Source organism: Haplochromis burtoni, unplaced genomic scaffold (assembly GCF_018398535.1).
Source record: "Haplochromis burtoni strain Fernald_Lab_line unplaced genomic scaffold, NCSU_Asbu1 Contig_1747, whole genome shotgun sequence".
NCBI lineage: Eukaryota > Metazoa > Chordata > Actinopteri > Cichliformes > Cichlidae > Haplochromis > Haplochromis burtoni.
In genome coordinates this window covers 1-14,269 of record NW_024584108.1, presented here as the reverse complement: position 1 = coordinate 14,269, position 14,269 = coordinate 1, and the positions used below count along the sequence as shown (strand labels likewise).

At 40.6% G+C, this 14,269-nt stretch overlaps 1 protein-coding gene across 1 annotated transcript in view; it reads right to left on the bottom strand.

Annotated features, from left to right (window-relative positions):
- Nucleotides 1–13,505, bottom strand: part of LOC102312838 (unconventional myosin-XVIIIb-like) — a gene marked incomplete at both ends in the record, with an annotated part of 22,010 nt that extends 8,505 nt beyond the window's left edge. The window contains 18 exon segments of the mRNA XM_042217268.1: nt 233–343; nt 421–621; nt 1,752–1,875; nt 2,423–2,577; nt 2,687–2,811; nt 3,152–3,257; nt 3,336–3,455; nt 3,603–3,698; nt 5,315–5,458; nt 6,894–7,022; nt 7,106–7,171; nt 7,256–7,365; nt 7,971–8,121; nt 8,214–8,397; nt 9,479–9,626; nt 9,709–9,829; nt 10,455–10,535; nt 13,284–13,505. Of these exon segments, the coding sequence (XP_042073202.1) occupies nt 233–343; nt 421–621; nt 1,752–1,875; nt 2,423–2,577; nt 2,687–2,811; nt 3,152–3,257; nt 3,336–3,455; nt 3,603–3,698; nt 5,315–5,458; nt 6,894–7,022; nt 7,106–7,171; nt 7,256–7,365; nt 7,971–8,121; nt 8,214–8,397; nt 9,479–9,626; nt 9,709–9,829; nt 10,455–10,535; nt 13,284–13,505 (2,394 nt within the window).
- Between the last annotated feature and the right edge of the window lie 764 nt (nt 13,506–14,269).

Sequence of the window (14,269 nt, the reverse complement as noted above, 5' to 3'; positions counted from 1 at the left end):
ACCTAAAATGATGACAGAGGTCAGTAATTTGCACCAGAGGTACACTTCAACTGTGAGAGACAGAATGTGAAAAAAAATCCATGAATTCACATGGTAGGATTTGTAAAGAATTTATTGGTAAATCAGGGGGAACTTGCACAATCGGTGGCTGACAAAAACTTTTTTGCCCCACTGTATGTTAAAATGATTGGTTGTGAAACAGTCAGTTTGTAAGTGTATTTGTTAAACCCACTCGTCTCTGAGAGGACTTGTGGACATCCTCTAACTCCTCATCTTTATCTTCCAACTCCTTTTGATGGATCTGCTTCATCCTTTCCACCTCTATCTCAAACCGCATGTGGATCTAAAGGACACGGACAAAGACAATGGTGAGGGAAGAAGCAGCAGGGACAGCAATATATTCTGTGTGTGCTGTATCACCTGTTGCTGCTGCTGTATTTTGGCAGTGAGCTTGGTGATTTCCTCTGCTTTCTCATTGACCTGGCTCTCCAGGAGGCGAAGCTGCTTCTTGAGGGCAGGCAGTGACTCTGAGGCAAGGTCAACAGGTAGGCTGAGGTCACGGATCTGAGCACACAGGTCCTCCTTCTGCTTCTGCAGACGGCTAACCTCTGCCTGGCTTTCCTGCACACATCCACACAACACTGGAGTTTCTCACTTTAAGACATTTCATTCTCATGCTCCTTTACAGATTTCATCTTTGTCCACTGGTCAGTGCAGCATCTTGGAAGTTGGCACAGGTTAGTCAGCATGAGCTAGCTCAAGGAGGTTTGGTAGGTTTTGCAATTTGGGATATGATCCAGAACACAATATCATGTAGGAACACAAACACGAAAAAAAATCAAAATGCTGCTAAACCAACTAAACTAAACTATTTCTAACTTTTGGGACCGATGTAACTTTTCTTTGCCACAGCATAGTGATATCACCCTGAAAGTGAGAGTCAGATGCTTTGTAACTTTATCCTTAATCATTTGTTCTTTACATGTTCATAATGAAGACAGACATATACATGACAAGCTAATTGTTTCCTCAGCAGCAGGTCAGCCTTCATTCTATACTCATGTAGTGTCCAGGATCAACATTTTGGTTCAGATGTGATGTTAACTCCACACAGTTCCTGTAACATAGCTGTCTCAGAGTCATCAACCTAAAGTATGGTCTGTTTGATTTGATCAGAGCAACAGCCTATCATGAATTGCATGTGACAGTTGTCATTTCCACATTACATTTGAGACTCTCTTCCAGGTTAACCTGTTGAATCAAACTTTTGGATACTACTCCATAAAATCACATGTAAATCCACTGAATAATTCTGAAGACTATTTAATATTACATAGAGTCTACAGATGTATGCAACAAAAGTGGCATCACCATCTGTTTGTGTATTTTGAATCTTCGGTGTAAGCACAGCTGATGCCATTATATTTTAATGTTGCTTTGTGTTGTTTGTTAAGTCACAAACAACACAGTCCAGAGGTCGGTTTTAGAGGCTATCCAGTCAGGTGAGTTATTAAAAAGCTTAATTGGATTTTAGAGCTGTATAAAAGGGGCGACAAAGACCAAATCATTATGATTTTTAATGTTGTTAAGCTTTTTAAAATGGTACATTTGAGGTTTGATGCTTTTGGCATCTGCACAATTACTGAAGTAACCACAAACACATCATTACATGACATTACTGTGAAATAGCAGAAATCTTTTAATCAGTTCATATAAAAATCTACACACAGTCAACACGGAAGCCAACCCACCTGTTGGCTGCAGCGCAATTTGTATATTTCAGCTCCCAGCGCTGTGTTTTCCTGAAAGGCTTTGTCCTTCTGCTCTCGCTCACACTCAGCTTCCTCCAGAGCCTGAGTCAGCTTGTTATCAAACCTGTATGAACACATACAAACAACATATCAGCATATTTGTAAAGAAGTATATATCGACAATTTTTGTGTATCGCTTTTTGACACATCTCATTTGTTTGATGGCGGGAAAAGTGAAATTAACTTTATTAATTGAACAGGGGGGTGTTCTGTGTTCTAGTAGTTGCAATTTCAGCAGCAGAAAAGAGTAAAAGTCTTGATTCATAGTTAAATCTCCCTAGAATATTAAAGAAAAAGGGGGGAAAGCTAGACGTTTTTTCCAACAGAAGAAAATAAAACAATAACAATAATATCAGAGGGTCAGAGGAAAATATTTTCTTGGAAGATATAATTATTATTAGTAATAGTAGTAGTAGTAAATAAACTCAGACAAATAATTCCACACAGGCACTCGAAGGAACCGACATTCAGAAACACACGACACAAGATAAAACTAAGGATTATACCAGAAATGCAGAAAAACACAAAGATACACAGCTGCATATTGACATGACCAATCATAATCTTAGCTGATATGAAAGAAAGTTATACAGCGTGGGGTTAAAACAAACCTTCTCTGCTTGCGGTCCAGTTCATGCATGCGGCTCTGCAGACTGTCAGTAAGGACCCGGGCATCCTGAAGGTCAGAGGTCAAATGACGACAGTGACGTTTCACCTCTGTCACACTCCTCCTGGACTGCTCCAGCTGGGCCTGCAATGTCGCCACCTTCACAAAAACAGAGTAACATTACAAATCATAACTTTAGTAATAATAAGTAACTTCAGAAACTAATCACCCATCAGTGCTCTGTTCACCTTTCAGCATCCTGTCTCACCTTGGCATCGAGCTCTTGTCGAGTTTGTCTTTCTGTCTCAAGTTTTTCCTCTGTCTGTTTCAGTCGTCTGCAAACAAATTCCATCTCTGTCTGGCAGCACTCCAGCTGCATGACCAGTTCAGTTTCTGCAAGATGTGGAGGAATGGATATGACTTCGTTGGAGTCACTTTATACGTTGTGACATTTCTCTATTTTAACACTAGATTTCATGTGTGATAAAATAAGATATTTATGAATAGTCAATATGAACACTCAAACTCCTTTCTACTATACAGTGGGGCAAAAAAGTATTTAGTCAGCCACCGATTGTGCAAGTTCCCCCACTTAAAATGATGACAGAGGTCAGTAATTTGCACCAGAGGTACACTTCAACTGTGAGAGACAGAATGTGAAAAAAAAAATCCATGAATTCACATGGTAGGATTTGTAAAATTTATTCTAAATCCTACATGGACAACTCTTTACCTGTCACTGCTCCTCTCTGACTCTCCTTAGCCTGAGCTTTCTGCTTCTCCTCCTCCAGCTGCTTCTCCAGGGTCTCCATGGTCACTTTACACTGATCTAGGCGAGCCTATAGTTAAAAAAAGTACCGAGGTAAGTAACAGGACTTGTAAACTGAGTAACAAGTAACAGGATTTTTTTGTCTTACCTGCAGGTCTTTGTTCTCCCTGCTGAGTCGAAGTCTCTCTGCCCTCTCCACATCCAGAGCCTGGCCCACGGCATCGCCGCGGAAACGCTCATCACTCAGTTCAGATGTCACAGCTGTAACCTGCACATAGATCACAACATGAGTTTGTTTGTGTGATGTGTGTGTGTGTTGTGTTGTGTGTGTGTGGAGTGTGTGTGAGTGTGTGTGAGGTGTGTGTGTGTGTGTGTGTGTGTGATGTGTGTGTGTAGGGTGCTGGGAGAAGTAAACCTTGGTCCTCCACTTTTATACTCTGCGAGTCTGCCTCAGCTCATTTCTCTCCTTCTCTGATTTCTCTAGGCGTCGTCTCAGAACTGATATTTCATCCTGACAAAAATGGCAAAATAGAAAACTCACTGTGACTGAAACATCATTGTGATTATTATCACTGTACACTCGTTCACTGAAACCAAAATCCACCTATTAGATGCTGGCACTGCTACAGCTCACTGAACTTCCATTATGAACACTACGCAGCCTTATAATTGTTCTTCTTGTCTCGAGTGCACAAAAATATAGCTTCAAAAACAATTCAGACAGCGTTGGTACTTTGTCATTTAAGATGGACTGCTTAATTACTTTGCATGAAATTAAAACCACAGGCATGTACGTTTAAGTCAACGATTATAGCAATAGAAGCTCGAGTTATAAATTGTTGTGTCTATTCTAACTAAGAGAGAACCCACAGCAACTTTTGCTCACAACGAAAAGATGTAATTATGTTTACTGAGCCTTGAGGCACGGCTAGGCAGTTTATGTAAAATTACTAAATGTACACATTTATAAGACTGGAATAATCAACCAGCCTATGAGTGTTGCAGTTTCTCAATCATAACCACCATTCGCTTGAGGCTTCATAAGAGGACTTCACTAACCAGTGACTCCAAAGTGGCAATGTTCATCATTACATACAGTCTGTACAGACCCTGGATATTTCACTTTACTCTCACAGTGGTGTGTACCTTTTACTAGGCCAAATGGTCATGGCACTTTATGCTGAAAATATAATCTGCTCCTGGGCAGTGACGATGAAGACAAAAGTCCGACATGGCAAAAAGCACCACCTACTGATCAGTCCTGGAAATTGCTGGGAAAAGTCGATTCACCCACACAGAGCAGGACATGACTTTACCTTGTGTAATCTTCTCTTAATGTTCTCAAAAACATTGTTTTGGTCTCATATACTATATTTCAATGTATGTTTGCACATGTTTCAATACATTGGTGCACTCCTTCCCCTTTTTTTTCCTATCAAAATATAAAATAATTAATAGTGAGGCAAGATTTTTGCACAATACTTTCTGCTCACTTGCCATTTCATTGCATTACAGTTAAATAAGACTAACGTATAAGAAAAAATACAATAACACATTAACACAGCTCTAAGCACATCCACAGTGGTGTTAAGGACATTGCCTTGTAAGAGTCCCACATAGTTTCCACCTTGTGGTATTCTGCGAACATTTAGTGAAGCACCGATACAGTGTATAGGATATTCAATACATGAAGACATTTGTCACTTTGTGCATTACAGTGTCATCTGAATGTTGCCAAAAAATGCTTTGCTACCTTCCAACAAACGCATTATCTAACCCTCTGTCTTTCCCTGATAAGAATGGGCTAGAGAGTTTACAGCGAAAACTATTGTACTTTGCAATGTTAATAAGTTGATATTCTAAGATTTGTAAGCTATTTACCAGATTAAGATGCTTTTGTATTTGTCCATTTAACTCCTAAAGCTAAAAGATTAATGCTAATACATATATACACATTTAAGAAACATATTACTAAAATACACATGTATACGTTTGCCTTAATTTGGAGACATTGAGCAAGAAAATCAATCACTCAGTCTTCATTCGTTTCATCTAAATCTCTGCAAAAAAGCAAATACATTTTTTCACAAAGTGTTTGAACACCTTCTGATAATTGTGATCATGTACCTCTTTGGCCCTGAGCCTCTCATTATCCATGTTGACATCAAGGAGAGGACGCACACTGCAGAAAAGTTTCCACCAACTCCACTTGGACACGACCCTGAGAGCCCGAAGGTTCCTCTGCAGACAACTCACTGCCATCTGCTGCACCTGGAGACAGACGGGCACACGCACACGCACGCACGCACACACACACACACACACACACACACACACACACACACACACACACACAATGTGTGAGTTTAACCTACAGCTGAGCTCAGTCTCCTTTTAAAGCGACAGATAAAACCATTAAATGCCATTGCAACAAAATGTAAAAAGATAAAAATAAAAAAGTTTCATTGAGACCTGAACCAACACATTCATTTTAAAGTGATATTACCTTAAACTGAAATACTATTATACTAGTACAATAATTTATGCAATAACTAGTGAAAATGTATGATTACTTGCTAAGGTCAAAGGTCAAGGAGTGCAAAGCATCCATAAAAAAAGAAACACATAAAAACTGTAAAAGATAAAGCAGACACAAAGAGACTCAAAGTGATGACAAGGAGATGCAAAACAACCACACAAATCATAAAACACTTCCAGTAATGCAAAATGACCGACAAGACACTCAAACACCTACCAAAAAAGGAAAAAACACCAAGAGAGATTAAAAAAAAATTTACACAAGAAGAGCAAAGAAAACAAATAAACAACTCCCATCTAAAACCACCATGCAAAGCATAACACCGCTACATAGATGCAAAATGACCACAAAAAAGTACAACCTATGAAAAGAAAAAACACAAAAAGAAAGTGCAAAAAAGGCACCACAAAAAGTTTGAAAACAACAACTCTCAAAAAGAAACAAAAGTTGTAAAGTTAAAGGAAATGCTAACAGCTGCATTTAAAATACATGATGTACAATTTTCTTCTGGTAAAGTCAAAGCTCCTGTTTGTGTTCATGTATATATTAAAAATATCTCACTGGGCACTTATGGCTACCAATTGGAAATTTGGCGGTTCGATTAGTCAGTAGTAGGAATCGAGAACCTGTTCTTATAGAGAACAGTAGCCCAGTTCTTCGGAATTGTTAGTCAGCTTATTGATCCCACTTTTTGGTTCTTGCGCTCGCACTACAATCAGTTGATTTAAGTTCATGAGTCGGAGGAAGAAAATAGTGCCGCAGTCTACACCGTGGATAAGGACATTACTTTTATTTATATTGCACAAAGGGACAAGCGTGCAATGTTCAAACTGCATCCAGGACAGAAACAGACACATTATGTTTGCGCTATAAGCGCTTTGGGGTCCTTAGAGACTGAGTAAAGCGCTATACAAATGCAGGCCAGGCCATGTTGCTAAGTGCTAACATGCGCAGACAGCATACTAACACTAAGCTAGCCAAGAGCCCAGAATGATATTAAAGCTGAGTGAATGCCAACCCAAGCCCAGCAGAGGTTTTGTGTAATTTCTTTGATATGCTCTTTAGCGATTGTGGTGACACTCAAAGGGGAGCCAATGAGAAATTCGTATCAATTCCATCAATTCCCAGTCAGCAGTGCAGAAGGCAAGCTCACAGAGACATAAGTACCTTGAGTTTGCGATATTTCTGACGGGCAAGATGTCCCAAACAGGCAGCCTGTAGGTGGACCAGCCAACCAGTGACCTGCTTCTCCCTCTGCTGCTCCAGATAGCACAACACACCTCGCTTCATAAACACCTAACGCACAACGGGGGAAAAAAATGTATGAGCCATATCAGCACGAAATAAATTCAGCTGTTCGAGTACAAACATGTTCTTACCCGGCTGGCACCCACGAGGATGCTCTTTTTATCCACATCCAATTCAACCAGCAGCTCTTCCACTGCCTGACACATAAGCAAACACAAAAAAGGTGTTTACATGACATGATGCTGAACAAGAAAGGGAGCTGCTGCCATGTGCCATCTGACCTTTCTCTCATCGTGGCTGACAAACACTGAAGCGTAACGTTTCATGACTGAAGGAGCGAGAGCCTGGAAATGACACCTGAAATCCCCCAGAGTCATGTGCTCTGAATAACCTGCAGACAAACATGGCCACAGATTGATTTTTTAATTTGCATCAGGAATATTTGGAAAAAGGGCAAGAACATATATATATATATATATATATATATATACAGATATGTGTGTGTGTGTCTCTGTGTGTGAAAAAAAACCCACTCGGGGGGTCTTGATCCTTCAAGTTTTACTCTCTCTCTCAGCTATGATCCTATCTCTCAGGTCAGTCACTCTCGCACTCAACACCTTCAACGCACCTGTTGTTCTTGGGTACCAAGCCCCAAGAACAACAGTTGTGTGGGGATAATGACTTCTCCCCCCTGACGTGATGTCATGTTTTGTGTTCACCTTGTCAGTCTCTAGTTGTGATAGGAGTTGTTTCTTCCAGATATCGGAATACCAAGCTGCTAGTTGTTTTGCCATTAATGTATATGTTGGGTGTCATAGATTCCAAATAATAGATGTGACTTACTCTGAAAATTAGCATATTTTACTTGCAGAATATTTGCCTTTTAAACATGTACAACAGAACAATAACCCTAACCCTAGAATGGTCACTAATAGCTTTGTACTTGGTTTACACACAGTGTTACAGCTTGAAATATTAATGCATGAGCATGCATACCTATGCGGTATAGCTGCAGAGCTGACAGGATCTGTGTGGAGTGCAGTTGCACCCTGAGGGCTGGGATGTCAAAACTTCCATTGTCAGTCTTTGCACTGACACACTGCAGAAACACTGGCCTGGCTCGACGGATCAGATTGATAAGAGCATCCTGCATGGTGGGAAAAGCAGCAAAGAGGGAAGGAATCCAGTTACACTACAGAAATAGATGAGGATTTGACAGTGAATGCTCTGGAAACTTACTGCCTGGAGTTTTACTGCAATACACTGAGAGTGTCTGCGTATCGCTGCCATTCCCCCACTGAATGTCTTCCTGATGGTGCCATTCCTCTGCAAAGAGCGCTGGCTGCCACCCTCTAGTCCCCCCAGAGCCCGACACAGGGGGGGCAGAGAAATTCTTGGGGTGAACATGGCTTTCACAACCCCTCTGGGGAGGGCAGAGACAGAACCTAGCTATCACAGGATGTCAAAAACATGTTTTTAACATCACTACAAGTGTGTAGCTGGTATGTGCTGTGAGTAAATGAATCATGCATGGATGAACCACACTTGTTCATACCTACTAATTAACAGTTGTTAATTACTTCATCAATGGTATATGGGCAGTCTGTTCCATGAAGTCATATAAAAACTTTCTGGGCAAGGAATTCCCAAAGTCCTGGAGCAGTGCTTCATGCTTCCTGAGATGAATATCTGTGCTCACTGCTACTTTTTAAAATGGTTTCTTAGCAAGAAAGTGTCCAGATGGAGAAGTTATTAAAAACATTCCCCTTCTCTAGATTTTCTTTCTTCCCTGCTGCCAAAGTTTGTTCAGACTTTAACTGAACAAACACACACATCCACACATGTGCAATAACACTAAGTGCAATAACACTAAGTGCAATAATCTTTTCTGGCATCGTTGTATTTTTACTCAGTTGTATATAGCATTCGTATTCTATTTTTATCTTATTGTATATTTTTATTCTATTTTATTCTACTGTATATAGTATATTATTTTATTCTATTCTGTACAGCTGTGTACTGTATTTATTCTTATTGTATTCTAATTTTTGTGTCATAACTTTTGCACTGTCCACTTCCTGCTGTGACAAAACAAATTTCCCACGTGTGGGACTAATAAAGGTTATCTTATCTTATCTTAAAACACCTGAATTTGTTTCCCTAAGGTTAATAAAAACTTTTCTTATCTCAGTTTAATCTAATTTAAACACAGTACAACTATGTGCATATGTTCAGTTTAAACACCAATATTAAAAGGAGACAGTAGCTTCTGAAAGAGGAAAGGAAACCTGTTCCTTTTACAGGGTCACACTAATTAGTTTTAGTTGGATATACAGAGTTTTGACCATTTAATGACATCTAACACACCCTTTAACTGTTTGAAAGGCTTTCACCACTCTTTTAGTAAAATATTTTCCCAGGGCCATTTGCCAACTGGAGCCTACTAGAAGATATTCATTTAGACACGGCATCCTTGTGGGGCAGCCCCCAGGCCTCTGACTTACACAGTGGAGTTTTGGAGCAGACAGATGGTGTTCAGAGCAGATGGGTTGTTCTGGATGAGGCTGAACCATCCAGCCAGATCGTATCGGACAGGATCAGACCCCATCAGGTGCTTCACCTCACACTGCAGCAGCTGCTCACACTGTCGCACTGCAAGGACAAACAAACACAATTAATTCATCCTCTTTGAGTTATATGGCGCTCAAGTTTTCACTAGCAGTGTATTTTTTACCCATGTTGCTGTAATACTGGCACACTCTTTCCACGGCCCTGTTTTCACAAGAGGCTGGCGTCACCATCTCCTCATCCAGAACCCATAAAAGACCTCTGCGGTCTTCATCTGCTGCGCGGACCTGAAACAAACACACACACACACACGTACTTTTCAAGCATACATTGGGTTAAAGCATGATGATTTTCTATTGGTCAGATGGAGGATACAATGAAAAGTGAAGTAGAAAAACATTTTTATGCTAAAAGTCACAGTACATGTAATTTCTTGAACAAGATAAATGCTGGCAAACGAGCACTGTTCTTCTGGCTTCTTTTAAGGGGAGTAGTAAGGACAGACTGTAATAATAATGACAAGGAGGAAAAGTATTGGTGCGCCTCTCAGGCTACATAACCTCCAGTTGTAGGTGCTGCTGGTGAAACTATTCCCTCTGTTAATAATCGAACCCAACTCAGACAAGTTTGTCAACTTTTGATAAACTGTTATTTGGGTTGTTGCAGCAGGGCAGGGGATGATTTTAGGTAAAACTAGAAGTCTCACAAGCCTCGTAGTCTCATGCGTTCAAGACAGAAGTTATTTCTGGAGTCTCTAGAGCTATTATCATATAACATTATACGTCAGAAATTTAAATGAGACAACTTTAAGATTCCTGCGTAAAGTTGGAAACATCAAACTCCTGGTAAGATGTCATGGCTGTTATCCTCATGCTCACATTTACGTCTTTTTTACGTCACATTGCTGCGTACCTGTGGAGGTGGCTGGTCAATGGCAGAGACCACCTCGGCCGGGCTGGTCTCTGGACATTCAAACTCCACGTGGATCTTCTCCTGCAGCAGACAAAACATAAAGTCGTTCCGGCAAATGTATTTTTCTCACCTATGTACTTTTCTCACTCAGTAATAATCGGTTTAACTCATTTTTGTGTTTCATTTTCATCAAATCGGAACATATTTGTTGTAGATCTAACAATTGTATTGGTTTAATCTCAGTGAAATTGCCTCTTTTGTTAATCTTTCATCTTTGACAGACATGCATCACGACTGTGAAGATATCCCAAAGATATTAGCATACTCAGTGAAAACCAGTTAGGGCTTAAGTTCAGGGGGTAAAACTGGTACTCTTTTGTTAAAGCTGGTGTTAGTAAAGGCTGAGCAGAAAAGATCCTGGACACATTCCAGTGTGGCTGACATTTTAAAATTGCTGTGTGTGAATCCCATTCTGGCCACTTGCACATGTGAGAAACAGATCTCTTCTGGTCTGCAATTCTGTTTTTTAATGTGTGTAATTGTTATTTTATTGATTTTCTTGTGTTTTAAAGCTCCAAAGAGGGATTGGCTATGAAAACTCTCACTCGGACCGTAAGTGCTGTTGCCTGTAAGCTGAACATGAACCAGTGCTGTATACTGGTACACAAGAGAGGGCAGCAAAACAGAGGCAAAAGTTATGACATCAGGTTCTCAAACACAATAATTGGGTCACAAGATAACAGACTAAAACATAAACAAGTAAAACAAAGATGACAGGGTCTGTTAAAGGCAGAGAGTCTGTTCCAGTTAAGGATGGGAATCGTAGTAAGTTTGCCTGCCTGTCGATACATCTTATCGGTTCTTGCACTCTTGGTACAATCAGCTGATTTCAGTTTGTGTGTCGGAGTAGGAAAATAGTGGTGCACTTTCATTTTTAAATACAGTGCTGTTTGGTCTGTGTAGAATAATAACTTGGTAATCAACGCCTGCATTTACAGTATTTTATTTGAATATTTTTTTTCTTTTTTGCGAATTTTTCAAAGGAAAGGCCCATGTGATTTCTGTCATCATTTACTGTATTTTCCTTTATTGTTTTAGATGAGTTATTGATCAAACTGAATCTCTTTAAGGTTTTGTCAATAGAATGATTCATTGAAAAACTTGAAACTTGAAAAACAGTGCATGTGATTCAACGTTCTGATCGGTGTCTCAATGTTAGAGTCAAAACCAGCAATTCCAACCTCATGACCTCAATAAAGAAGTCAGAGGGATATTATAAGCAATTAGGATCTTCCTGGGATCATGAATGTCTACATAAAACTTTATTTATCCTGTATGTACTCATTATTTTTACAGCATCGATCTTCTTTCAAGTCCTTCCTTTTGGGAAGCACCTTCAGCAGATCATCTGCCTCCATCTCACCCTGTCCCAGCGTCCTCTATCACACCAAACCTCTGTATGTCCTCTTTCACTACGTCCATGGATCTTCTCTGTGATCTTCCTCTTTTGCTCCTGCCTAGCAGCTCCATCTTCATCATCCTTTGTCTAATATATCCACTATCTCTCATCAGCATATGCTCCATTCATCTCAGCCTCACCTCTCTGAATCTGAACTCCTGATTTTTAGTCCTGTCCATCTCACTCCCTTCCAATGAACTGAACATCTTCAGCTCTGCCACCTCATTTGCAAACCATACATCACAGCAGGTCTCACTACCATCTACCATCTCACTACTACAAACTTTCCATTTAGCTCTTGCTGCTATCCTTCTGACATCCCTGACACTTGCCTTCACCCATTCCACCCTGCTTGGGCTCTTCACCTTTCTTGTGCACTGTTTGTTGCTTTGGGTGGTTGATCTCACATATTTAAACTCATCTGCCTTCAGTATCTCTGCTTGTTGCATTTTCACCTGTCCGTCTGTCTCCCTCTCATTCACACACACGTATTCTGTCTTCCTTTAACTGACTTTCATTACTCTTCTCTCCAGAGCACACCTCCACCTCTTCAGGCTCTCTTCCACCTGCTCCTTACTCTTGCTGGAGATGTTAATGTCATCTGCAGACATTATAGGTCACAGATACCTATCGCCACCTTGAACCCATCTGTCACTTGTACCAGGCACCTCACCACTGCCTCTCCGTCCTCATACATGTCCTGGACCACCCTCACATACTTGTCTGTACCTCCTGACTTCCTCACATTGTCACAGTTCCTCTCTTGGTACTCTATCATGTCTGATATCCTCTGTACTTCATCAATGCTCTCAAAGCAAACATCACATCTGTAGTGTTTTTTCTCAGCATGAGGTCATACTGCTGCTCACTGACCATCACCTCTCTTGTTGACCTAGCTTCAACAAGTCTTTACTGCATCTTCATGGTATGGCTCATCAACTTTATCCCTCTGCAGTTACTACAACTCTGCACACTAGTCTTGTTCTTCACAATCTGTACTAGTACACCTCTTCTCCACTCCCCAGGCATCCCCTCACTCTTCACGATTTTGTTAAACAGACTAGTCAAAAAGTCCACTGCCCTCTCTCCCAGACATCCCTATACCTGCACAGGTATGTCATTTGGACCAACCTATTCTCTGCACATTTCCCCAAACGTCCTTCTTACTAATCCTCTGCACTTCCTGATTCACTAACTGTCCCCATCAATCCTCCTGTCTCGTTTTCTACATTCATCAGCACCTAAAAGTGCTCCGTCCATCTTCTCAATACTCTTTTCAGGCTTTAGAAACTGAGTTTTTATGTGTAAGTGTGCATTACTCACAAAAGATGATCACTCAGCTTGAAAGATGTAACTGTACACTGAGTTACCTGAGCGTATCTCTCGAGTGTATGTGTGAACGTATGTGAATGGTAATGCTCCAGCAGCCTCTCTTGTAGGTAATTGTGGCAGAACTCGGACCAGCTGGCTCCTCTCTCCTCTGCTGAGTGTCGTGGGTTCCTCAGGCCTGGCGTGTCCACCACCATCACAGAGGCTAGCATCAGCTGCTGACTGCTCAGCGCCCTGCCCACAAAACACAGCCTGATTGAGTTTTACAGTTCTTTATATGTTTGTTCTTCATTCACATATCTGATGCATGAATGTACAGTAGAGGGAAGGATGATCATGTGATAAGGCCCCCCTCAGTAGCGTGGTAATTACACAAAACAACAGGCGGCTGCTATAAGCACATGAAGCTGGAAACAGAAGTACAGATCAATGCATCAGACTGTCTGCAAACTTTGTAAATGGTACCCACAGATGTAGCTTGAGAAAAAGAAAGCAACATTAGCTCCTCTTATTTATTTCCCCTCATTTTCAACTCCAGGAGTTCAAACATTTGGTCTTCTGTGTTCGAAGCCTTCCTTATAATCTCATATCGAGCCATTAGGCAACCCCTCAATGGAACGAGCAGTCAGTTTTAATGTTCTTTAAAAGCCAGCTGTCTTCTTACTGGCTGCTCTCAAAAATAGAAGGTTTTGAACAGTGGGCATTAGTGGTCCTGAGCCTGAAATCATCATATTAGGGATATCCCTTCTTTGTGACATCATACAGAGTAGAAGAGTAGAAAAGTGATCAGAAATTGAGTTTTCAGACTCAGATTGATTGCAGGGATAATTTGGGCCATGTTTAATATAGTCTTCAATCACTGTAGCAGAAAATATATTAAAGATAATAAGAAAAAGCACAGTAAGCCATCGTAAAACAAAGTCTAAAGTCATGAAGCCTTGTTAGGCAGCAGTTATGAAGGCAGACTGAGAGCTTGTGATGAGGCTGTGGATCGTGTATTTAATGAGATGCATCCAGACCTGTTGAT